Source organism: Gymnodraco acuticeps, unplaced genomic scaffold (assembly GCF_902827175.1).
Source record: "Gymnodraco acuticeps unplaced genomic scaffold, fGymAcu1.1, whole genome shotgun sequence".
NCBI classification, from domain to species: domain Eukaryota; kingdom Metazoa; phylum Chordata; class Actinopteri; order Perciformes; family Bathydraconidae; genus Gymnodraco; species Gymnodraco acuticeps.
This window is the reverse complement of record NW_022991513.1, coordinates 1,732,965-1,760,396: the sequence shown is the minus strand read 5'-3', so window position 1 is coordinate 1,760,396 and position 27,432 is coordinate 1,732,965. Positions and strand designations below refer to the sequence as shown.

Below are 27,432 nucleotides of genomic sequence, written 5' to 3'. Positions count from 1 at the left end.
ATTTTAGATTTCATAATCTGAGCCTCTTGACAGGACAAAGGAGTGTGGAGACAGATGCAGGCCCATCATTTGCAAATCCCCGCAGGATGCTGTTTCTCCGTCAGCACATCTCCCTTTTTTCACAGCATGGGCGACACTATCAAAGTGTCTGTTTCACATCAAAGAGGACGTGCCTGAAACGGTGACATTGATTAATGTATTGAAAACATCCCATCCTCAGCCTGTCGCCTCACCTTTTCACAGAGCACAGTGAACGGGAGATAAGACAAACCGGGGGAGACGGTGTGACAAACTGCTGAGCTCAAATGTATTCATGGGGCTCCCTCTGTTGGATGGACCGAGCCTCGGACACTCACACTCACATATGCACCGTTTTAACAGTATTTACAAAAGAGCCGTTTGATAAGGTAAATGGGATGGGAATGGTTACAACATAGAAGAATGAAGGAAAGGATAATGGAAATATGACTGATAAGTGGAACCACAACGCTGCAAACAGGTGAGTGTGAAAACGTTGCAAACTTTCGACAGAACAGAAAAAGTGCCAAAAATGCAACGAGCTCTGGGAGGCGTTTTCCCGGACAAGTTTTTACAAAAATAATACCAAAGTAAGTATTTAAGGAATTATTGAACTGGGGGGTTTATTTAAAATAGATGTGTCATTATTTAGTTAGTTTTCAATTAACGTACAATACAAATAAATTAGATATACAAATAGCATATCCAAAATATAATTAGGATGTTATTTTTAGGTCGTCTTGTATATTATCAGCTCAGAATTGTTCTGTTATATTTACTCACATAGTCCATCGTACTTTGTGGTTATGTGTTGTTACCTTAACATGTAATAAGCCATATAAGACTCGGGTGGATGAGGGCTGCAGAAAAAGCGTGTGAAAACTGATCCTCGCTTTAAATCACAAATATAGCTAGCCTAATTTTTATTGAATAACTTGGCAAGTTTTAGTTTATCAGAAGGCTTACGCAGCCTAATGCATTTGACTATAATTAGGCTACTTAAAAATAATCGTGGGTTTATTAAAACGCACATGCCAGCCGATTCATACGTGTTATAATGACAAAAGATAAAACCTTACATAGGCCTATATACACACATTTTTAAATTAATACATGTTTTATGAGCTCAAACTAGTTATTAACTGAATTGAGTCAACTATGTTTATTAAGAACATATTTATTAAGTGGTTAAATAATCTGTGATTCATGAAATTGAATATTATCATCATGGATTTGTGTTGTAGCCTACTGTACAGACTGTTGTTTTAAAAAATATATAAAAAACTCAATGTTAACTTTTAATTGGCCTGAACGTTTTTTAAATGAGCTTTACCAAGCTTTAGATTGTTCTTCATCGTCCCAAAATTTGATTTTAATGGACTAAAGACATCAACAGTTAGTCCTATTTTCACTCCTTGTGTTTCAGTAAGGAAGGTGCTATAGTATACTCAATATAAAGTACATTTTGTGATCAGAATAGTGACTGTTGGTTTACAATTTTGAAGGTGATTGTTGGTGATAACAGTTATCTTAGTTTTAGGAACAATTCATTTTATGTGAGTTGTGTCATATCTTTTTTCAATTCACATTTCATGAGTTTCATGACTATCAGTTCTACTAAAAATGTAATTTGGGATAAATAAGTTCTCGCCCATTTTCCAAGGTTTTATTTGCGAAGTTGCATATAGGGCTTTTCTAATTCATTGGTTAATAATAGCATTTTAAAATATTGCATATCTTCCTCGAGTGTGTATTCAAACTGTATTTTTGTGTGTTACCAAAATCAATACAAAGAGGCCTACTTTCAGCCATGGTTAGGTGTGCGTGTGTCTGGAGCCTTTATTTATAATAAAAAGTAGACCCCTTGTGGTTACAAAGGGAAATAGAAGCTTAGCGCACAGAGTGGGAGGCGGCAACCTGACCGACAATCACAGACTCCTCAGTTGTTTGTTCTGATCGGAGGAAGACATCAAGGAGCCACAGGACGAAAACAATGGAAGATGAGAGCAAAATGAAGATGAAGGAGAGATTTGGCCTGAGGCGGGTCATCTTTAAGGAGTTCCTGGCGGAATTTCTGGGGACATTTGTCCTGATAGTGAGTACCTCCCTCTGCACCTGTCATCCAGCTTAAACAGCCGCTTTAAAGCTTGGAACCAGTATGCTAATTATGTGTCAAACTGAGTCTCTTGGGACTCTGGCTGCTGTCTCTATTAACACATTATATTCTGGGAATAACAGACTTTCTTTTTGATGTGCTGCAGCTGTAATTAGCTCCTGACAATCATAACAAGATGTGACTGATGTGGGACTGTTTTTTCTTCCTCACAAGTCCTCCAGAAGTGCATTGCAACATAAAAGATGAATCATTTTAATGTGTAATAAGTCATTGTCTTGTTAGTAAGGAGGTTATGAAAAACAAATGAACATGGGATTACATTAATTATAGCAAATGCTCACATTGCAATACAGCTTATATTGCAATACAGAGTATTATAACTGTTTTTCAGTTTTTTGATAATTCCTTGCCAATAATAATCCCTGCTTTTTAGTTATTCATGTCATAGTAATGTTAATTTCTTATTCTGCACTGTCCTTACCTCCACCTCCTGTCACATCTCCACTTAAATGCCTCAGATGCCACAGCAAAAGAGGGATGCAGCTTCCATAATAGTCCTTTTTCATTTTTGGACCCTGCTCTGCTCCCAACATTTGTTTTGGATGTAATTACTCCTCCCTTTGTCCTAATAAGTGGGGGATTCATTATTTTTCTTTGCAGGCTCCAAGTAGGACAAATTGTCTGTGGCAGTGGGAGACTGGTGGTGGACAAGAGGGGTAGTGTTAATGCCGATTATAATTGGAATAATTAAAAACAATGAGTCTTTCTACCTCTTTGTGTTTTGTTCTTGTGTCCCAGCTCTTTGGATGTGGTTCAGTGGCCCAGACGGTGCTGAGTAGAGGGGCTCTCGGGGAGCCTTTGACCATCCACATTGGTTTCACTCTGGGAGTCATGATGGCCGTCTACATGGCAGGGGGGGGTGTCAGGTAAAAATAGCAACATGCACAGCTCACATTCATTACAATACAAAATCATCTAATTTCTCAAATATGGCTACTAATGTTTATTTGCAGAATCAACACATTTGTTGATTAATCAGTCATTAATAGATCTGAAAATTGTTAAATGGCAAGTTTGTAAAGATCTAAGGTGACATTTATATAATACCTAAACAAATGTTCAGTTAACAGTTATATAAATGAGGGCACATATACAAATTCTCACAATTAAGAAGCTGGATCAAAGTGACGTTTTTTGGCCCAGTTGCTTAAAAATGGTTATCAATAGTCATTTCCTCAGCTTTCTAGAAATGAAATGATGAAAGAATAACAAGGAAAAAATTCAATTTTTTTCATTTTGGCCAACAAAAAGCTGCAAACAGGCCAGTAACAAAGGTCGTCTCACAGTATTTGTCTCTGGCAGAGACGCAGTCTTTGGTCATGGATGTCTGTCCGTCTCTTTGCTCTTAAAGCAACAGCAATGATTGTCATCATTGTTTATTGATCTTGATAAAGTGATGGCCTATGAAGACCAGGGTATACTTTTATTATGGACTTCCAGTGTGACATAATGGAGAGCATTCAATAGCAACCTCTTTTCTGGTCTATAAGACAAGATTTACTGACACTAATGGAGTGTATTTCGATACTTTGTTGTATTACCGTCTCCAATGGGCTGATTTTCAGAGCAAATCAGGGCGCTTAAGTTGTAGAGATTTTGTGTCCTGATGTCCAAATGGGACTTTTTCAGGTACATTCCTCCAGGATTACAGCAAGAAGAGCCCTCTGTGTGTTGCCAGCAGTGACAAAGACAGAAAGGTATAGTTGTTAAATGTCACAGTGCTTACCATACGCTTGCTGAGCCAAAATGGTGAGAATCCATTAATCAGCCATCAAGGGATACATTATGTCGAAGGTTGCATTTTGTGCGGGCTTCATGGACTGTTGTGAGGTCATTTCCATTACTGCTGGGACTTGAAAACTCATCATCAAAGAGAGATCGAGCATTTTTTCTCTCCTGTCATGTCTGTTAAACATGAAGTTACAGCTTAGCATAGAGACTAAAACAGGGTAATGCAATAAGACCTACCACCGCCTCTAAAGCTAAATAATTAACATGTTACATTTTATCTGTTTAAGCTGTATAAAAAAAGGATAGCTACCAATAAATATGATATAGAGCCATTTTCACAATAAAAAAAAAACAAGATATAACATGCCAATAGAAAGCTTTAGCGGCACTGGTTGTTGGATTTCATTTTTTTGTAATTTTTTGTCATCAAAGCTGTAGCTCCGTTTCCAGTTTTCTAAGCTAACCCACTCCCGGGTCCAACTATACATGTTCACCCACAGATATTAAACAGTGGTATCCATATTCTCATCTGACGATCTGCAAGAAAGCGAGTTAGCAAGTATCCACATTTTTGTATCTATTCCTTTCAAAACTTAAAATGTCTGTGCTGAACAGACTTTTGAGTTTGACTGAACAGTCTCACAATGAAACATATTCTCCTGTTATGTGTTTTTTAAAGCATGTTTTGAAACCCCCAATGATTTAGGGGGGCACTAATATATTTCTTGTGTTTGAAGAGATTTGCAAATATATCATTGAGAAATATAACCGATAGAGGATGGGAAAAATCATGGAAGCACTTCCAGTCTATCTTGTTGAGGATGGATGGCTGTTGTTGGAGGTCTCTGACTTTCTTGTGCTACATGTTTAATGAGAAGAGTAGTAAAGCTTCAGAGGAATCGCTGCAAATCCTGATGACACGGAGGTTAATATATGGAGAGATTTTGCTGCATGACTGGGCCATTCAGCCCCGGGGTCCACAGCTCAGTGGGAAGCTTCTGTCCAACGACATCTCTGAAGATGATCGTAGGTATTGGACTAATGAGCTTTACTGGGGCATGGGTCTCTGGAGAGGAGGAGGGTCAGGTGTGACAAGCCTGGCTTACTAGGCTTCCCTGGCAGGGAGGCCCCATAAGAGAAGAAAACACAATTGTTTTCACTTTGTAGTCTCAGATTTTACACATCATGGTCACTCTAATGACCTGCAGTCTACGTGTGCCTTAAGCAGATTCAGGCAGATTATGTCAGATGCAATTCAGGCAGGCCGGTCTGGCTGGTTGTCGTGGTCAGTGTTTGTGAACAGGACGGGGAGATTAAGAATGGGCGCATGGCTGATACCCCCAATGGTGTTACCACAGCGAGGTCAAAGCCAAGATCCCAGAGTGTTAAATAAATGACCCCACACTGTCATCACAGCCTAGTAACATTTGGCTGGAATGTGTTCAAACACACCTCTGAAGAACAATGTAGATTCTGACGGCACACAAACCCAGTGCTCTTTGTTTGAAAATATCCAGCAAGTTTTGAATGAATGAGCTGTGGAGGGTTTGACAACAGGCGCTAAATGATCAGACAGCCTTTGTTTTAATCCACTGAACTCAATTTACTTTACCTCAGAAGTGAAGACGTGAAGTTTAAAATGCGCGGCTAAATCATCCTTCTCAGCTTGGTCACAGCTGTTTATCATTTGATTCAGAGTTGAAACAATTAGTGAATGAATCAATAGGTCAATCCACAGAAAAATAAACCTGACTATCATTTAAAGGAGATTACACATTTACACATCAAAGGATTTACGGAGTACTACTGCTTAAGTGAAAGAAATACTTTTATAAAGCTGCAGGAAATCAATTAAATTGCCTCAATTAATCCCACTTGAAGATGAAAACAACAACTTTGAAAATGAACAACATTTTGAGTTGGTTAGTTGAAAGAAGATTACCATCATCGGCAGCTAAATCTAATTGTAGGAAATGTAGAAGCAAAGTTTTGAAAATAAAGATAAAAGCTTGAGATAATTTCTCTAGCAAAAATACGAAATAATTGCTGGTTCCTATACTTATCAAATGTGATAATGTACTGCTTTTAAGTGATATAACAAATAATAAAAGATGTTTCCATATTCCCCCTTTCCTGTCGTATTGATAACAAATCATTTAAAGAGTAATTGTTAATGGAAATAATCGGAATTTCCCCCTTTGTTTTATAAATAAAAAAAATATTAAGTACTTTCGGTCACCTCCAGTTGTTGTTGTTGCTGATGTTGTTAATATTGTGTGTATCCTTGTTGCAGGAGCCCACCTGAACCCTGCAGTCTCTCTGGCCATGGTGATCCTGGGGAAGCTTCATATTAAGAAGTTCCCTGTGTATGTGCTGGCACAATTCCTGGGAGCTTTTGCTGGATCCTGTGCTGTCTATGGGTTGTACTATGGTGGGTCGTGTAAATGTATAAATGATGTCACTAGAAGAACACTGTCAGAAAGGATTACTTGATTATCAGGATAATCTTTTTCTAAAGAGACCCAGAACTGCGTCGACTCTGAAACAAAGTCAAGTTATATGTCTAATTTCACAAGAGAACTCCCTGTATGTTGTATTATATATAAAACACAAATATAATATTGTTAGTAAAACTTGATTTTCTTTTCCATAGATGCTTTGATGGAATATACCGATGGAGAATTTGCTGTTACTGGTGTAAATGCCACAGCCAACATATTTGCATCGTATCCTGCAAAACATCTCTCTGTCCTAAATGGGTTTGTTGATCAGGTAAGGCTTAAGATTGACGTGCATTTTAATAGTAATTCCTCCTGAAAATGAACCATACACCTACATGGAATATAACACAATGACCAGTTTAGCATAAACTGCCTGAGGACATGACATAATTATGTTTTGAATCTTGGATCAACTACTATTTTTGGAATGTTTTATTTGAAATTATTGATGTCAGAGTGATTTTCCAACAGGATTCTCTGTATATTGGGATTACTAGAGCAGACAGAGATGTACATTTAGTGCAGTCATGGATGATCGTAAAGCGTAAATGGACATGGGAGTTGTTTGCTGATGAATAAACAATTCTGCTCTGATGCTAAGAATAACTCCCATCTGTTCTGAAGAGATGAGAATGTTAGTTTATGTATTTGTGAGCACATCATTGGTCTGCTGGGTATTTATTTTCTTTTGATAATATTTCAAATAAAGTATTATCAAAATAAATATTATATATAGGATTAACAGGCATTTCTGATGTAAACAACAGCTGAATTATCAGAAACATTCATTGTTAACATTTAGTTGTAATGTAAAGTTATTACCAGACCTGCCAATTAAATCAAGAAGAAGTAAAGAGGGATATTTGGTAATGGGAATTTGAATCGCAGACAGTTTGCCTTAAGTGGTCCAATTAGAATGAATATAAGTTTTAGATAATTCTGTATGTTTACATGTGAGATGTAGAGCCATATGGGGCTGTGTAGTAAAGCTGCCTTATACAGACTGAAACCAGGGGAAGGGGGAAGCCCCATAATAAGCTTAGACACATAGGGCAGGGGTCACCAGAGCAAATTAGGTAAATCAACAACAACAACCAAACAACCTCAACAACAACTACGAAGAGAGTCATTTCCTATGCTCCTTTATGTCTTGGACTTGAATGTTGTGAATATACCTGAAGTTATGCCCGATGCTTTTGTGTTTAAGGTGATTGCCACAGCCGCTCTGATCCTGTGCATCCTGGCCATCACCGACAAGAGGAACATCGGTGCTCCTAAAGGCATGGAGCCTCTGTGCATCGGCCTCATCATCATGGCCATCGGGGTGTCCATGGGTCTGAACTGCGGATATCCCATCAACCCGGCACGGGACCTCGGACCCCGGTTCTTCACAGCTGTGGCCGGGTGGGGGATGGACGTATTCAGGTACTTTTACTGCCTGATAAACAAAAATCTACCTGTCATCACTCCCGAAAAACATATGTCTTTGCAAAACGACAAACACAAAACATGGAGTCTTAAAGTTCCTAATCTAGAGCTATATTTCAGTGTTTTAAGAAAATAGAAGACTTTTCTTTCTCCTTACTGAGAGAACTAGGAGTCCATTATTTACTGCAGCTCTCTCAGCAGGGCCTGAGGCTAGATGGGTTATGTAAGAAACTGCATTTAACCAAGTGGCTGCTCTCTTCTACACCACATCAAGAGAGCGTTTGTAGCACCATCTCTGATCTCTTGACAATCTGAATTAATATTTCATAGACCATTCGTGTTTTTTCTGCATTCTGAAAAAGGGCTTTAGGATTTGAGTGAACAGGGAGAGATTCCATGCACATAAATATTCAATGCTTCATTACTAGTGGCATCATTTATGTTACTAAGTCTCTTTTTCTTCATATGACCAGAGGTACTATATTTAATGTTATTCCTATTTTATATTTACCAAGCTATTTCGTTTATATACAAAGTCTCACTTTTAACTGATAGATGACAACATTTGCTCGATCACTTAAACTCTAAAACAAACCACATTTTGATCAACAAAAAGGAAAACATCCCACACCAAATTTGCCCCTCTAATGTCCCCAAGTTGTACATTTCAGGTTCTGTCTGCACATTGCAAACAAGAGAGGGGACAAGGTGTACCCCAGTCCAATTTTTACTTTGGACTTTGTCAAGAATGCAAACAAAGCTCTATAACTTCATTTATATAAACCAAATGGCTCGCAACAGCAGACTGTGTATACTTTGCTCCTACAGGATACTAGCTGGAACATTTCCAACATCTGCAAACACATATGGATAAGAAAAGTTGTATGACCTCGTCAGTGACTGTGCAGGGCCAACATGTTGTTCAAATGTTCTTCCTGAGGTCAAGTCTCATTTCCAGTATCTTGATTCAAGCTTTAATTACCACTGAGTTTGACCCCGTTAAAAGTTGGAAAGCATTTCTCACGTTGCCTTTTTCTGAGGATTACAACGTGGTCGGGGCTCTTTGCCAGTTATCTTTTATCCAAAATCGTTGTGACCATGGTGAAGCAAGTTTACTGTAGCACCCAAAAATATCAGCGCTGGTAGAATTTCACGAGTTTATCTCGTCCAGCCTTGGCACCTTTCCAAAGAGGAGCTTTCTCACTAACCGATTAACTCTGCCAGTGACATACTGTAGGCTCAGAGCGCCCAGATCCTCCCAGATCACGTTTAGTTTCCATTTACTTACTTCCACAGATGTAATAGTGTTGTACTTGCTGAGAACAATATCTTGTCTTCTGCTGAAAAGACTAGTACTACCAGAATGCCTCTGAGGTGCTCAAAATATGTTCTCTGTCTGCCCTTTTACAGAAATACTACCTCAGGAATTGGATTTATTTTACTCATATGTTGTCATAAATAGATTTCTGCTGTTTCTGTCATTACCCCTGTTTGTCTCTGGCCCTTTCTTTTTAACCCTCAAAAGTGTGCATTCGACAACTGACAAACATTCAAGTTGGAGAATGTGTAGCCTTCCAACAAAGTACAGAATACAGCTTGGATAATTAGGCAGTTTTCTTATGAAGGCAGTTGTTTAATTATAATAATAGTATTAGTTTAATTTACCTTATTTGGCTTGATAACATAACATAAAGTGGTTGAATGCAAACATAGGTCTTGCTATGGGAAATATACTGTTGCTCTCAGGCTTCGTGTCACAGTTGTAACTATGACCAGATGGCTTATATAACTAGATATATAGAAAGATTGCTTTAATGCACATAATGTAAGCCCTTGGTGCCATCGGGTGTATGTCATGCAAGTGTGTGCTAAATCTCACATAATCTTTTACATTTATTATGCAAATATAGCGGCTTCAAAAGGATGCAGATCCATTGGAGAGCGGCACTTGGCTCCATATAAAGTTCACATGGCGTCAATGTGACCCACTGTCTCCTGGCCTGATCATCTTAACTGTGGCCTTAGATTAAAGTCTGTAATCCAGCTGCTTCCCTCTCAAGTGTACTTCCCGAATGCGTACAGAATAGAAAGATGACCCTGCTGGGATGCTTGTTTAGTTTCAGGGCTGTGTTTCATCTCTGTTAACTGAATCCCTCTCACCTAAAGGCTCCTAACGGCCACATTGACCAGCAGCCCTCTGATCTCTGTCAGAGGTCAGGCAGAGTGAGCATGAGGACACATACAATCAGTCTAACACTCAGAACTCCTTAAGACTGTAATCCTGGATAACACGCGTCCTGTAGGGTGATACTGACATAAACAGATTGGAGAAGCCGTGTGAATCGTTTCATTTAAACTGTACCTCAGCATTAGACCTACAAAGATTGGGGGATTTGAAAAGGACAGATTAAAAAAGCATGGTTAAAAGTAAAGCAGAGGTGTCTGATACGAGTCACGCTGAATCTTCGATTTCCAAAAATGTAACTCAAATTGGTCATAGGTGCAGCGAGAGGAGATTGCATTATTCCACTCAGAAAAAGTTCTTTCAGTCAGTCTTCATTTTCTGTTAAAGCTGCTCAGCAATGGAACTCAATCCCACATCCAATCAGAGACCAGACCACATTCACTTTATTTAAATCCCAACTCAAAACCTGGTTAGTGAGGAATCAGCTCTGCCAACACTGACCCAATCTTCTGCTCCTTACAACCCACCGCCTGTGTTTTAACATGTTCTTTTGTTTTGTTTGTTTTGTTTTAATGTTCTGTATTTTAAATTGCTTTATTTAAGTATCCCAGTAATGTCTGTTGCATGTTTTAAATGTATTGTATTTACTTGTTTAAAATGAAATGTGTTTTAGGTTGACTTTTAAAATCTGTCCAGGGACTACAGATGAAAAATAGCCTCTTGGCTAACTCTGGCACATTTACAGAAATGTTCATTAATGTGCACTGTCCCTGTTAAATAAATGAATAAATAAATAAATAAAAATGTCATTATGTAGGGTAACCGCAACTATGTTTGAGATCCAAGTTACAACATGATGAATTGTTTGTTGTTCTTTTGTTGATAAAACTAAACCGACATGGTCAGCAAAAGTGTATTTAAGAGTTATTAGAAGACTAGTTTGATATTTGATAAATATGCTAATAAGCTAATTCGTGTTCTCGCATGGAGTATGATCAGAGTATGAGTATCAGGGAAATACGGTCAAAATAAAGCTATGGACAGCCTTCTGTTAGCTTAGCTAAGCACAAAGAGCACGTGAGTAAGTGACTTTGACTAACCTAAAAGTAGTCCGCAACCTGATCAACTGTAAACGTGCAATTTTAATGCTTTGGTTTTTTGTAAATATTAAACAAACTGGGGAAAAGGATAGCTGTTTACTTGCTGCAATCTCCCAAAATGTCCAACTATTCCTTGTCAATGCATGGTATTTTTAAACTTGGCAAGAAGACTCAGTGTTTGAATGGGAAAGATTTAAGATTATAATGTTTAAATAGTGCAAGTTTTAGTGTAAATTATATAAAATTCATTGCTAAATTGTATTTTGTCATTACTGATATGTGTTGGTCCTCTCTACAGAGCCGGAGGGTGCTGGTGGTGGATCCCAGTGGCAGGACCCATGGTGGGCGGAGCCGTCGGAGCAGGTGTTTACTTCCTGTTCATTGAGCTGCACCACCCCCAGCCTGAAAAACTGGACGAGAAAAATGCCCAGGAGAAATATGAAATAATAACTATGAGTTAACATTTTAAATAAAGGTTGCAAAGCAAAGCAACCACACTGATTCAACAACTCATTTTCACACTCAGAAAGCAACAAATAGTTTCAAAAAGAAATGTACAGTTAGTGTTTTAACACAAAACATGCACCTGACTACACAATTTTATAGTCATATATAAAATATGCAAAATGTTTTATAAAGCCTTTCTTTTGTATAAAATCTGGTCTGCTTTAGGTTCCAAGTTGATTTGCCTCTGGCTCTTTCATATATCAAAAATATTAATCAGATTATTTTTAGATACCAAGTTTAAACTACCTGAAATGAAAACCTACTTTGGAGATTTCTTATCATTTGCCAAGTTTTCTGTACAGCATTTTGATTTTTGCTATTGTCTACCCAACAAACAAGGGCATTAAATATATGTAGCACCTATGAAACAGTTGATTAGTAATTTATATTACTTTAGCCAATATCTTACAGTTATGTGTTTAGTGGAGTGACTTCCTTCTTCAGTTTCACTTCACCCCTTGCTTATGCGTTAAAAGAGTGGGATTGATTGCTTTATCTTTCTTGCAGAATTGTAATTTTTGTAACACATTTATGAAGAAAATACAGCCTTAAAGGATTGTTTGGCATTGCTTACTTATCATTCATCTTCATAATTTTGTGTCACACAAACTTGTTATTTTGCCGTTTTACAAATTGACAGACACCCTTGATATTGAACAGCCATAACTTCACATGAGGCATGTAAATGTCTGCTTTCTGCAAAGATGTTGATTTTGTTTCCAGCAGAAGCTTTTGCAGAAGTCACTGAGATCCTTGATGGATTGAGTCAGTGCACTTGCTGTATCAGGGGCAATATGCACACACTGACTGTATCTGTTTACATTTAAAACTCTTCTGAGGTCAGGTAAAAGGACACTGATTCAAAATGTATGAGATGAACATGCATTTGTGCATACAATACACTAATTGTAAAACTGTTTTGCATTGCACTGAATGTCTTTTTACAGCACAGGCACTCGTTTGGCAACGTGACAATCCCTTACATTTAATTAGCTAGATTTACATTTGAGAAAGAGAAAAATGTGAACAAAGTCAGAGGAATAACTATTATACTTTTGCCCCTGTATGTGTCCTACGTTTGAATAAGAGTAAGTAAGCATGTTTGATAAGATGTTGAAGGTGAAGTTAAGTATATTATGCATCTCACTGTTGCAAACTTTGTCGTCAGTGCTTCGGTCCTGAGTATTCAGCCAGTCAGGACACTACATTTGAATCTTCTTTTTTTTTTGGTGTTGCTTATTTGCTTTTTATAAAAATTAATCTGCATGAATAAACAACTTTGTTCAGTGTATCTCAAGGTTGAATAAAGTTTGTGCAAAGGATTTGTGTGTCCATATTTATTATGTATATCTTAAAAACATTTTACAAAGATATTACACTATGTATTAATATTTGTATTTGCGATTGTGATGATATCAACGGATTAATAAATTATAACCTCTACTGTTTTTGCTTTTAAAATAAAAAATGCAGTTCAATGTCAAAAATGTGTGCCTGTGAAACAAATTCAGTTCAATTGAAGTATGTGAGCTTTTGCATCTTAAACAAAATCGCATATTGTACCCGTTCAGATGTTTGTTTCACCTAAATCGGCTAAACCTAAAGGTAAAAAAAACAGACATTTTATGTTATTCCTTATTCCAAAAAAATTTCCTGGACTCAACTGGTACACACACACACGCACACGCACACACACACACACGACAAGAAAGAATACAGGCAGAAAGTGCAGCAGAAAAAACATTACATTTAAAACAAGCAGACTGAAAAAAAGCGTACGTATCTTCATTTAGAATAGATGCAGAATGTATTTTTGCAGTTCAATGGCTCCAGGGCTCTCCCAGAGTGCATCCTCTCTCTGACTTGAATAATAACAGCTGGTCATAATAATGGACCACACTCCTATTACACTACAGCAGAGAATTATACTCTTAATTGTGTGTCCTCAGTCTGAAAATGGTTGATTAATTATGATAGTTCTATTAGTATTGCATTTCATTTGTCTGAACTGGATACACTGTTCTATTTGTGTTTATTTGTTAATGAAGCAGTGATTGGCTGCAAAAACGTCATGCAGAGACACAGAAGCATGCACACACACTCACACATTAACACTTGGAAAAGAAAGGGTCCATCATGTTTGCTCTTTTAAACTGTTCCTCTGCAGTTTCTACTCTCTAGCTGTGTACTGAAATGAGGCTTTAAAGAACAACACATTTTAAAATAGTATTCTGTTCATGCTTAATGTAGCACACAGAAGAGGACAATCACTGAAGCCTGAACTATAGAAGCTGTGTGTGTGTGTGTGTGTGTGTGTGTGTGTGTGTGTGTGTGTGTGTGACAGTGTTTTAATTCTGATGTAAATGTCAATTGGAAATCAGAAGACATTTTTTTTTATTTCAGAGTTATACAGAAAAGTCAACTGACATTTTCTTATTTCTTACAGGGTTGCTTTGGTTTGGCTTTTCAATGACTTCTCAATGACCGTTACCTCATTTTCCATGACCAAAAAAAAATTACCACTGAAAATGGTTTATTTGAACATGGAACAGGAAAATAAGGTCTGCATATGAAACATGTTGTGCCTATCTAAAACAAATCAAATAGTAGGCTTACTAGCTTCTACACGCTAAAGCAACTGTAGTCAGGGAGGCAAAGTCATCAGGTATGGAAAAAGGTGACAAGGACCCGAGCCCCCCGACCCCACGGAATATCGGCTTTAAAATGAGGAATAACAGAGGATTTTAGCAGTCAGAACAACTAAAGCAGCAGGTAATAACAGAAACGCCAAAGAGTCACATCTAATAGAAATATATAAAAGCATTTATTTTAATTGTGTAGCAGTCAGTTTATAATTCTGGCAGCACTGTTGAGCATTTTGAAAATGTATTTTCATGCCTCTGTGCAAGGCTTAGTCTTTCTATCTTTATAGCCACTGGTAAGTAACTAAGTTCATAAACTCAACAAGTACTATACTTGGGTACAATTTTGAGATACTTGTACTTTATTTAAGTATTTCAATGTGTTTGCTACTTTGTACTTCTACTCCTCTACAGTTCAGAGGTACATGGTGTACATGGTGTACTTCTACTCCTCTACAGTTCAGACATGGTGTACTTCTACTCCACTACATGTATTTAATACCTTTAGTTACTTTACAGATGTGGATGAATGATGTGAAAAATAATCAAGTGTTAAATCAGACTTTAGTTCCACCTGGAGTAAATTCACAAGCTACCCTGCAGTATACAAAGTACTTCAGACTAGCTGCACCTTTACCAGCTTTGAGAACACTTTCATGATCAATCATTATAAAACATATCATATATATTATTCTGAAATGGACCAATCTGCACAATGACTACTTTTACTGTCGCTACTTTAACTATATTTTGATGATAATACTTTTGTACTTTTACTTGAGTAACATTTTGAATGCAGGACTTTTACTGTAACAGAGTATTCCTACACTCTGGTACTTCTACTTTTACTCAAGTACAAGATCTGAGTACTTCTACTTTTACTCAAGTACAAGACCTGAGTACTTCTACTTTTACTCAAGTACAAGATCTGAGTACTTGTACTTTTACTCAAGTACAAGATCTGAGTACTTCTACTTTTACTCAAGTACAAGATCTGAGTACTTTACTTGTATTAAGTACAAGATCTGAGTACTTCCACTTCTACTAAAGTACAAGATCTGAGTACTTCTACTAAAGTACAAGATCTGAGTACTTCTACTAAAGTACAAGATCTGAGTACTTCTACTCGAGTACAAGATCTGAGTACTTTTGCTTATCTGAGTACTTCTACTTTAACTCAAGTACAAGATCTGAGTACTTCTACTTTTACTCTAGCACAATATCTATACTTATACCACCTCCGTTTATAGCCTATGAAAAAAACTATTAGAAAACGAAGGCTAAAGCTAACGTTAGCAGATAGTGACAATGTATGCTAGCTAGCTAGCTAGCTAGCTCAACGATTGCTCGTTCTAACAGCTGTTCACCAGCGGCTCAGTCTGTGCCACAGTGACTCCGCACAGTTAACGAACGCACCGTAGATAATGTAGCTGACCCTCATCCCGGAGCAGCAGAGTTCAGCCGGCCCGACAGGCAGGAAGACCCGAGTACACAGCTCGCGCTTCATATATTACAAAATAACACCATGCGCGTCATGGTGGCACATAACAGCTCGCGACCGCAGATTATTTCGGCGATTAGATCAAATGTAAATTATATTTGACGCAACTTTAGTTACATTTCCATGACTTTTCCAAAACTTTGGTAAAAATATTGTTTTCCATAACTTTTCCAGGGCCTGGAATTTGCATTTTGAATTTCCATGACTTTTCCAGGTTTTCAATGACCCTGAACCTTGTATGTGTGCTGTGTTTACTGGCATAATTTACCTAGGACAAACTGACCCTTGAAAACAGTCCAGGGAAAAAAGAGAGTTGCAGATTACGATGATTTTAATGATCAATTACTGGATTAGTCGAAAAATAGTTTGGTCCATAAATCTTATCCAAATCGTTTTCGAAAAGATTTCTGTCGATCAACTCATGGATTAGTCAAAGCTGGAAAAGAGTAAAAGTACCTATAACTTGTACCATTAAACTCCCTTGTATAAAAACATCACAAACATAAATTATGATTGGGCTTGATTTGATCAATAATCTCCTGAAATAGCACGCTGAAATCATATGTTGACAATAATTGATTCTGTTGAATCATTAAACATAACAAAATATAACCTTAGTAAATAGTCTAATGTTATTTGAATGAGTACACTGGGTACAAGAAGTTCTCCTCTTCACCTGTTCAAACATGTTTTGCAGCAATGCAGGAAACTTCGAAATATAAAAACTCCTTTGGTCACTCAGGTTTAGTACATAAACTAAATATAGCGTGAATAAGATCATTCTGTACAAACTAGACCAAGAATGTCCTTTTTTGCCCCAACAGGTGGGATCTGAGCTCACCTCTCTCAGCCACTATCAGAACATTGTACCAGATCCCCTCCCAGTTCATACCTTTGCTCTTACACAATTTGTGCGTTCTTAATAGCCCGTCCCCCAGCCAATCAGGATAGGAACAAAAGTCTCCTTATCTACGAACCATTACTCCTGGTGACCCCTCTCTTTATGCACAGTACAATGTGTTTCACACTAACAGAAATGATGATTCTTTGAAAGAGCTCCTGTCTCTACTCCTGCAGACTAAAGGATCTCACCACCAGACTCCATATTACCTGCTTTTCCATCAGGAAAGATTTCAACCTGTGGGAGAAGTGTTGAAAGGGATTACCCAGGTGTCTGTGAAGCACCATGACTAGGTTTAAAATCCTGTGCGGTTTGCTGCTCACGTATCACCTCAATGATGGAAAGAAAATCAAAGGACACAAAGGTGAGTGATAAATTACGTATAAATTATCCAAAAAAGTGTGATCAAAGACATTTCTTGCAACTTCCTTGATTAATTGAAAACCAAAATAATATTGTATGACTCCCAAAAAGCCATGTCATACTGTCAGTTCACATCAAATCATGTAATCAATATCACCCACTCTGGTGACAGTTTTGGAACAGGAGTGGCAAAATACAGTTCAAAGGTATGGCCTTTATACTCCTTTAACATATTAAATATCATACTTTCTTTTCTGAAACAATATGATGCTGATATCATTGGGATGTATGCATTTTTCTAGTTCTATCTTGTCTTATTGTTAAATTTGAATACTATCTATTCTAAATACATTAATTACCAAACAACTGATAACATTATCTGACAAAACTCAATAAACAAGACGGAGCTTTTATCTCCTTGTATTCTCACATCTCTTTCTTGTAAGATTGTAAAACACTGATTTTGTTTTGTGTCAAAGAGTACTGTTTTGGTATCAGGCCAAAGCCAACTGGCAATTCTCCAGTCTAAAAATAAATAAAATGGAAAGGCCAAGGACAAATGTGTGATGCCATTCATGTTTTCAAGGAATGGTGAATGAACTGTTACACAACTTGACACTGTTTTGTCGTTGCTGTAAATAAAGAGGATGCAATAAGCCAACAGTCAAGACGTGTTGCTGGGTTTTAGCACTTTTCTAAAATAATGGTTTGTTTTTGTATTCAATCCGATTCAACATTTGCTTCCACTATGTAAATATAATGTCCCCAAAGTTTTCTTCCAACGATTTGTTTCTGTGAATGAACACATGCAAGAGGATAACGTTGAATTAAGAGGAAAGTTTTCATAGCACAGTGCAAACAAACAACACTGTGCATTTGTTGTTTTTACAACTTAATGGCAGAAACCATATTAAAAATAATTACAGTGAGATTTATAAAGTACACTCTTGTGCTCTCTTACCGAGTCAGACCATATTTAATTGCTCTCTATGTTCTTATGAATAAACAGTCGTAAAAGTAAAGAGACACACCAAGGAACACGTGGGATTTAACGAGCAAAGGGGTAAATGATGGCCTGATAATTAGTTTTCATTACTTTCACTGTGGAAATGTTTTCATATCAGCAACCAGAGCTCATCAGATGGAAACTATCACTGAGCGTTTAGGCGCCTGGGTTTCTAACATTAAAATGATAGAATAATAAATATACTCGACAAGAATCAATGACGAAGCTTAAAGGAGTGGTAGTGATATATTACCTTTGGAGAAGGATCTATAAAGCTTGTGAGTGACTGTGGGCTGTGGTTTTAAACATGTTAAGGGGGGGAGGATTTATATAAGCAAATTACAAGAAGAGTCTGGCATAGATTCACATGAAGGGAGTTTTTGTGAAGTATTATCTGTGTGTATTTGCCAAAGAGGTCTGCATGGCGGGAAACACAGACCGTTATTTAGCCTGTACTCCCAGTGGGCCTCAACAGGAAGTGTATTCCCTTTAGCTCTCAAATAATTAAATGAATGAATGATACAAAAAAACTCCCCTGCTCTTGATTGGATTTATAATCTGAATTGTCACGTTATTTGTAATCATTCACCTCAGAGTAAACACATGCAGTCCCTCAGTATGATCCGATATGCAAAGTAACCATGAAGAAAAAACAGATAACCCCTCTGCTGTTGGATTTCCCAGGAGCAGTGAACACCGAGCAGAGCGTCCTGGCGCTGAAAGAGTCCTACGTCACCAGCTCAATCTTTAGGATGTTTTTAGAAGGTGAGGACAACTGCACACTGGACCCTCTGCAGCTGCACACTCTCACCTCCTGTGGCTTCAACAGCAGTAATCCCCTCATCATCATCACTCACGGGTGGTCGGTAAGGTCAACCTTTCTTCCACTTCACTGACTTGAGCCACTGCTTACAAAACATGGAACTCAGGCCAGAGTGGAGGAATTGCTGCTGGCATAGTTTCAGATGTTAATGTTCGCATAAATCCATGACATCAATGTGAAGGAAACATTCAAAACTCCTTTAAAAGCACTTTGAATTGCCTTGTGTTGAAAAGTGCTATATAAATAAAGTTGCCTTTCAAACTGACATCATTTAAGTTACACATCATAACTTTAAAAAGGTCCCCTATTATACTCTTTTTCATCAATATATTATAGTTCTCAGTGATATACAAAACATGTTTCTTGTGTTTGGCCCCGTTTCAAAAATGCTGATTCTCTGTTTGTTACTTTAGATGAAAATAAGGAGCCACTCCCCACGCCCCTCTGGGAGATATTTGGTCAAAAATAACACAATAGGCGCTTTCCCTGTACTTTTCCCTTTTAGTTCCGATAGTTCCTGGGATTTTGCATTCATACCAAAAAGAGAGAACTTAGTTAGCGGCTAAGAGGCGCTTTCACACCAAGTACTTTTCCCAGGAATAGTTCCCGGAACTTAATTCCTCGGAACTCTTTAATTCCTGAACTATCTAGTAGATCGCGTTCACACCGGAATAAATCCCTGAGGGAGGATTAGGAAAATGAAGCCGCTGACGTCACTTCTTCTTCTTCTGCTTTGGGTTTACTGGCCGGCCGCAAACAACTTCACGGCGTATACTGCCACCCGAAGTCCCGAAGTCCGGCTTCGGGTGGCAGTAAATCGCCACCCGAAGTCCGGCTTCGGGTGGCAGTAAATCGCCACCCGAAGTCCCGGGTAAATCAACAGGAGCGCCGACACCTCCTCATCACTCCACCGCTCCCACGTTTTATTTTGTGTTGCCATAAGTTAGTCCCTCTCCGTTGGTGCGCTGGGCTAATGCTAATAATGCTAATGCGAGCAAATAAAATGGCGGCTTCACAAAAACGTTTGAGTTTTGCGGGGCGTGGTTGGCAATTCGCCCTGCCAATCATAAATTGGAACCTTTTCCTCCCCAGAAAAGTACCACCTCTCTAGCAGGGACTGAAAAGGGGTGGAAAGGTTCCCGATAAAAAGTTCTAGTTCCAGATCTTTTTGGTGTGAACACAAAATCCCAGGAACTATCGGAACTATTCCTAGGAAAAGTACTCTGGTGTGAAAGCCCCAAATTGTGCTCTAGGAGGAGATTCAGGTGATAAGGTTGGGCGGCGGGGAGGTTGTTACCTTGGTTGGTTATATTTTACACAGGCTCCGCCCTCTACTGGACTCTATGGGTACTACTCTCAATCACGCTATGCGAACATTCACCTACTGAGATACATAAACGTAGCCGGCCAATCGGGGCGAGCCTACCTGAATATGCGCGCAGGCCCACAGTATATAAAGCGGCCACGCCTCCTGACTGTCATCCTTTTCTCTTCAGCGAGCAGGATAAACAAGTGAGCAAATAACGTGAAAGAAATTAGAAAGAAAGTTACCTGTCATGGATTCCCCGGCCCTGTCCTACATGCCCTGGCTTAATCGCGGGCGCCGATCCCCACCGCTTTTGTTTCGAGTGTTTGGGGCCTGACCACGCCGCGGACAGCGTGAACCATTCCCCGTCCTGCAATGCCTGCTGAATGCTCCCACGGCTCAGGCGCCAGCACCGTCTGGAGCACTTCCAGGCTCACTTCTCTCCACAATTCCACACTTCCCCATAATGGTAACCGTGCTGATTCCCCACTCGCCGCCCCAGTTGTAACTCCAGTAAAGGAAGCAGCTAGTGAGCACACGCATGTGAGGGTGATAAACCGCAGGGAACGCTGTCAAAGCGCTATGCGGGTGCAGGGACATTATGGCCGGCGTGTTATTGTTAGGAGACACCGAGCCTAGCGTAAAAACTCAGATTAATGCATTTTACCATCTGGGTGAAGGCTGCATTATGGCGGAGCGCACGCTCTCTTGGGAGCGTGCCGCGGTGCATTCATGTGAGGGTGTGAAACATTATTAGCATTAGCCCAGCGCACCAACGGAGAGGGACTAACTTATGGCAACACAAAATAAAACGTGGGAGCGGTGGAGTGATGAGGAGGTGTCGGCGCTTCTGTTGATTTACCCGGGACTTCGGGTGGCGATCCCCACGCACGTTCAGCAAATGTGTGGCTTCAGCAATTTTACGACCATGGCATAAGGGTTTTCTTTTATCTGGACGACCTCATAGTCATGGCCAGGTCCAGGGAATGGGCAATGTTTCACACAGCCCAATTGATCCTACACCTAACCAAGTTGGGTTTTGCGGTCAATTGGAAGAAGAGCAGTCCCATACCTCACCAGCAGGTAGACTCTAGAGTATCTGGGGATGTTGCTCGATGCAGGCAGACTACGTGCCACCCTATCAGAGAGCAGACAGGCATCCCTGCTTCGGGCAGTTTGCAGACTGCGACAGGGGGCAACAGTGACAGCTTTGACCATCATGCAGACTCTGGGTCTCATGGCGGCTGCTCACTTCGTGGTACCGCTGGGGTTGCTGCATATGCGCCGCCTGCAGAGGTGGTTTGCCGGCCTTCGTTTAGATCCAAAGAGGCACAAACGACATCTGGTGACCATCCCCCCTCAGTGGAGGGCAACCTCCGATACTGGGGGTCCCCAGAGCATCTGTGGAGGGGAACTCCACTGGGGCGAGTGACCTCCTACATCACAGTGTTCACAGACGCATCCGTGACAGGATGGGGAGGACCTGCCTGACGAGAGCTATAGGTGGTCTCTGGTCTCTGAGAGACTCGGCACAGCAACCTTCTAGAGCTGCGGGCGGGATATAACGGGGGTTACGTATTGTAACCCTAGTTACATAAGCACAGGCGGGGCCCTCTACCTGGGGGCCCTGTCTTTCCTATGCCGCTCGCTGAAGAGGGTGTAGGATGACAGTCAGGAGGCGTGGCCGCCTTATATACTGTGGGCCTGCGCGCGCATTCAGGTAGGCTCGCCCCGATTGGCCGGCTACGTTTATGTATCTCAGTAGGTGAATGCTCGCATAGCATGGTTGAGAGTAGTACCCATATAGTCCAGTAGAGGGCTCCACCTGTGCTTATATAACTAGGGTTACAATACCCCTGTAACCCCCCCTTATTGGCTAATGGTTACACAACCCAAAAAAACATTGTGACATCACAAATTGGCCAAAATCTGATCAGCTCATTTTCAGACAGGATTTTATATAAATGGATCAGGACAAGAAGAGAGGTAATCTTTTTTCCTGAAACTTTCAGAATCTCTTTACACAGAGGGGACACATTCATGTATAAAAGACATGACAACGTGGATTTTGCATAATAGGTGACCTTTAACTTTCTTTCACACCACTGTGTGCAGGTCGTTGTGCTGGATGAGGTTTTGAACCTTACAATCAGGAGTTAAACTGTGTCTCGTTTTTCCTAAGGTGGATGGTATGATGGAGAGCTGGGTGCACAGGTTGGCCACAGCCATGAAGTCAAATCTCATGAACGTCAACGTGGTGATTACCGACTGGCTGTCCCTGGCCCACCAGCACTACCCCAAAGCTGCACAGAGCACGCGCACAGTTGGAAAAGACATAGCTCACCTGCTGCACTCACTTCAGGTCAGGGGAATGGACATATGTACAGAGTAAAAATCAGATAGATTGGTGCATTTTATACTGAAGAGGCCGCTAAACGGTATCATCCACAAAATGACCATGTTTATATGAAATATTTGCCTTTTTTTTTGTTGCATGCCTCCACTGTGAAGTTAGAATACACAATAGACTCAAGATGAAGTCTCGATGATTTGAAGGAAATCGGGGCCACTTTTAACAACAGCAATAATATCAGTTGACAAACTATCACACAACTCGCGAAGTATAAAAATATGCTACTTTCCCAGCACATACATTTTGGCTGTTTATGCGGTAGTGATCAGACTTGAATTAGACTGCAAGCGTTGTGTAAGAGTTTGTGCAACAGATGTTTCAATAAAGTTTTGCTCTTGGCAAACAGAGCCCTCATTTACATACATTTGGTAGATTACACAGTATATCTTTAAAAAAACATTCAAGTACCAGATTTCAGATGATGAAAATTGGTCTCTTACCTGCCATAAAACCCAACAGGTACACTACCAGTTTCCATTTAAAAAGGTTCATTTGATCGGCTACAGTCTCGGAGCTCACATCTCTGGATTTGCTGGGAGCAATCTGGAGGGTTCAGAGAAGGTTGGAAGAATTACAGGTGAGTGTTTCTTATGGTAATAATTGTGCTCTCTAATCAAACGAAAACGAATTAGTAAAACTATATTGATATAAGATTTTGTAACAAGATTGAATATTGTACCTGTGCAGGTCTGGATCCAGCGGGGCCCCTGTTTGAAGGCATGTCTCCCACAGACAGACTGTCTCCTGATGACGCTGAGTTCGTGGATGCGATCCACACCTTCACCCAGGAACACCTGGGCCTCAGTGTGGGCATCAAGCAAGCTGTGGCTCATTATGACTTCTACCCCAACGGAGGAGACTTCCAGCCAGGATGTGACCTGCATAACATTTATGAGCACATAAGCCAATACGGGCTCCTCGGTAAGATAAAGCACACACAACACCTTAGTAAAAGAAAATACATTAAAAATATCTGACAAAATTGAAACACTAGAGCTCTGCAAGTCGCCCCTAAAAGGCTGTGCTGTTTATTACTCCCTATCAAAACAAACTGGAAAGGTCCTGAAATATGCCTCATGATGTGTGTCTCTTAGTAGTAAACCATTAATTTTGCAATATCTTCATTACAAAGCTAATTTCCCCACATTTTAAGAAATGTAGGTACCTTTGCAAACGTTTTTAGGTTTCAGTTAATTCAGCACACCACCCTACAAAGGTTTCTAATCTCTTTATTTAGTGTTTTCTAATGTTGTTTGCGATGTTTAAAGAGGCTCTGGTTTAGATCTCAGCTTTCTGGTGGCGTTTACAACCCTGCATCTGTGGAGAAAAAGAAACTCCGTACTGCTTAACTGCTTACTGGTTTGCCTCAACCTCTGCTGTATCATAACATTTTTTTTCTTAATTGGTTTTGCCACCTCAAAACACTCAGATGGGACCAATTCATCTTTTGCTTGTTGACAGTTTCTGGTTTTGTGTATGAGAAGTTTAATTCCCTCCAGCCTAACACAAGTGGCTCTGAGGTTTATGGTGTTCCTCGATCCAAAACACATCCGCATAATATGACAGTGAAAGCCACATTAAAGCATCTGTCACCCTTAAGATTTAATTAACAACATGTGCCTTCCTCCGCTCTGTCCATGCCTCTGAGCTGAGCTGCCTCCAGGCTACAGAAGTGGCCTCAGGAAAAAGGCCTCAGAGAAAAGACCAGTGTCAGACATAATGACACGCTTTTAGGAGATATGACAGAAGGACGGACTGATAGATGTCAGGGTTCGTTGATAATTAAGTCAATCCACATATAATGGTGTGGTTAAGGTTCTCAATTCACAGGACAATATTTTGTGTGGAAACGATCTGTATAAATGCAAATCAACGTTGTTAAATCAATAATAAATCTACCATTTTGATTTCCTCACACAGGTTTCGAGCAGACAGTGAAATGTGCTCATGAGCGGTCTGTCCATCTCTTCATTGACTCTCTCATGAATGAAACAAGCAGAGCATAGCCTACAGGTGCAGTGACAAAAGTGCTTTTGAAAAGGGGGTCTGTCTGGACTGCCGGAAGAATCGCTGCAATACGCTGGGCTACAACATCAGGAAGGTCCGCAGTAGCACCAGCAAGAGGCTCTACCTGAACACACGCTCTCGGATGCCTTACAAACGTATGAGGTTGTCCTCTTCATTTCAACCAATCAGCCTCAAGACACACTTATACATCCCTAATAGTCTTATATCCTTCATCACTGTTGGTGTATTTATATCCTTAATATCAGTATATAAGTCTGGTGAGTCTGGTGAGTCTTCTTCTCCTCCTTATCCCTTTCTTTCTTCTTCTCTGCAGTCTATCATTACCAGTTCAGGATCACGTGTCTCAACCAGATGGAGGGGATCGAGCCCTCTCTCACCATCTCCCTTACTGGAACAAAGGAGGAGAGTGGAGACCTCCCCATCACTATGTGAGTACAGTACCACCTCCCATCAGGCTTACATTACATCATATCCACGCTCAGTGTTCTGCCTTTGACACATGCAATATGCAGCTGTGCTCTCAACTCTATAAAGACACACATGGAAACAACTGGATCTGCTGCATGAAAGAGGACTATAAATGGGAATGATGGAGTGAATAATTTACTCAAGACCCTATTTCCTCACTGCGCTATCCTTCATGTTGTGTGTGTCAAAGAGCCTTAGGCAGACTGGTATAAGAAGAGGAAATGTGCTGCCCTGCTTTAGTTGCAGACCAACATTTTTTTTGTAATATAGAAATGTGACAGCCTGCTGCAAGATGTTTCCCCGCTGTAATAATAATCTGTCAGTGTTATTTTGTCTTCCTAATTAAACTAACAGCACAGAAAAGATTTTGGGTAATAAGACGTACACCTTCCTGATCACCCTGGACAAAGACTTAGGGGACCTGATGTTGCTCAAACTGCACTGGGAGGGGTCGGCCATGTGGAAGAACATGTGGAACCGGGTGCAGACCATCATTCCCTGGGGAGGCCGGAGGGGGAAGCCTACGCTCAATGTGGGCAGGATCAGCGTCAAAGCAGGAGACACGCAGGAAAGGTATACACCACTGCAATACAAGCACTACTTCAATGTATAAATGAAAAATAATTGCTCAAGAATAGTTTGAAGGTGTTGCAATTGGATGCAAATATTGTACATTCCTCTCCCCTACATTAGTTTGACAGCTTTAGTTACTAGCAACTTGCAGATTGAGATTATTTATCCAAAATATAAATCAATTAATCAGTTATGATATGATAAATGGAGCTAGCCAGCTAGAATCTATATAATTCATTACAAATGGATTCATTTTAACATCAGTAGTTAAACCATGTAGAGTAAAATATCTGAAAAAATCAAAAAAGTATTTTAAACAAGAATTACAAATATTCAAAATGAAAAATGGCACCATATGGATTTTACTGTGAATAACAATATATAAGTTCCATTATGGGAATATTTGTGACTGTTGCCTTAAGATATTAACAATACACTATGTTATAGCTTGTAAAAGTGGAGAAAATAGTTAAACATATTTGTGAATATTGGCATTTGATTACAATTGATTGTTTTGAGAATGCGCACAGCTTATCAGGTTGTGTTTTTTTTTATTGAGAATGTTACTCTGCAGAGTAAAGCTGTCATATAAATATTGGAGGAAAGTATTATGACTTCTATGAGTATAGTGGGGCAGAAGTATAAAGTAGTATACCATGACAATGTTCAAGTAAACTAGACCTAGAAATTCATAAAAACTGTAGATTGAGAAATCCACTGTGCATAAGAGGTGGATCATTACTGATTAAGATTTACTGTTAAATGCATATATGTAAGACTGCCCCATATAATTTACTATTTGAGTAAACTGTGGCAGTTTTTAAATCATTACAATAACATGAAATACACATGAACACATTCCATAAAGAATAGACGGTTTTAGATACAAAAACAGTGTTGCAGTGTCCCTCTCTTGACACCTTTGCAGACTTGTAATGCCACCTAGTGGATTGTTTTGCACACACATAAGTTAAACTGTTTATCATGATGGACTCACCGCTCTCTGCTCACTTTACACCCACTTCTGTTTTTCAAGGACATCTTTTTGCCCGATGACAAATGATGGACAGCAGGTTGAAGTGTCCCAGGACAAAGTGTTCGTGCGCTGTAAAGAAGGCACACCAAAGCACCACAGAAGAAGACACCAAAACAGACACGTGGTTCCTTAACCTGGTGGGAGGATCTCTGATGGATGCCATTTCAAGTTCACAATTAGAGAAAACACTTTAAAGTTAGGCTGTGATAATTGAGTAAATAAGAAATTATAATATGCCTGGAAGATGTGGCACTGAACAAATAATGGTGATGCTTTAAAGAAGAATTCTGGGAAAGTTTTGCTAGGTGTGTTTAGAATATAACATGTTTATGTGACTAAATTATTAAGTATTGCATAATGTAGTTTTAAGAACAATATTTACATGTATGTCTACATACAGGAGAACTTTCAGGGAGTTGAAAGTTAAATTATTAACCAGACTGTGGACACTGAGTCGTTCAATGACCTTTTGATGACGGAGAACGTAAATGTATGCTTGTGTGTCATGTAAAATGACTCATTAACTAAAACAATCGTCTTGCCCAAAAAGTCATATAAATACATTTGTTTTTTCAAACTCAAACCAGAGCAATAAATACAAGAGCCTTTTTTTCTATTCTGTTGTGTGGTTGGCTTGTTGTTGTTGTTGTTGTTGTCTTTAACCTCAGAAGCAGGATTAATCAAAGTAAACACAACTTCATGTCAGAACAGCCTGTCAGGCGATCA

The 27,432-nt window shown here is 39.5% G+C and overlaps 2 protein-coding genes across 6 annotated transcripts; both read left to right on the top strand.

Moving 5' to 3' along the window:
* Window positions 1-367: 367 nt before the first annotated feature.
* aqp9b (aquaporin 9b) lies at window positions 368-12,939 on the top strand. Of its 5 annotated transcripts, XM_034196851.1 has the most exons (8): window positions 368-608; window positions 1,897-2,113; window positions 2,933-3,060; window positions 3,824-3,891; window positions 6,219-6,356; window positions 6,579-6,697; window positions 7,634-7,851; window positions 11,438-12,939. In XM_034196851.1, exons 5-8 carry the CDS (start codon window positions 6,251-6,253, stop codon window positions 11,598-11,600), a joined length of 606 nt encoding a protein of 201 aa, XP_034052742.1. In that variant the 5' UTR covers window positions 368-608; window positions 1,897-2,113; window positions 2,933-3,060; window positions 3,824-3,891; window positions 6,219-6,250; the 3' UTR covers window positions 11,601-12,939. The 5 variants fall into 5 exon arrangements, with proteins under 5 accessions (XP_034052742.1, XP_034052746.1, XP_034052745.1 ...); XM_034196855.1 differs by lacking the exon at window positions 3,824-3,891; XM_034196854.1 differs by lacking the exon at window positions 1,897-2,113 and having other exon boundaries at window positions 371-499.
* Window positions 12,940-16,820: 3,881 nt separating this feature from the next.
* On the top strand, window positions 16,821-27,308 carry lipca (lipase, hepatic a). The gene is given in 10 exon segments (XM_034196906.1): window positions 16,821-17,054; window positions 18,744-18,925; window positions 22,371-22,550; window positions 23,061-23,178; window positions 23,289-23,522; window positions 24,522-24,590; window positions 24,593-24,763; window positions 24,943-25,057; window positions 25,452-25,670; window positions 26,707-27,308. Coding segments are annotated over 10 exon segments (1,500 nt in total). The 5' UTR covers window positions 16,821-16,975; the 3' UTR covers window positions 26,840-27,308.
* The last annotated feature ends 124 nt before the right edge of the window (window positions 27,309-27,432 follow it).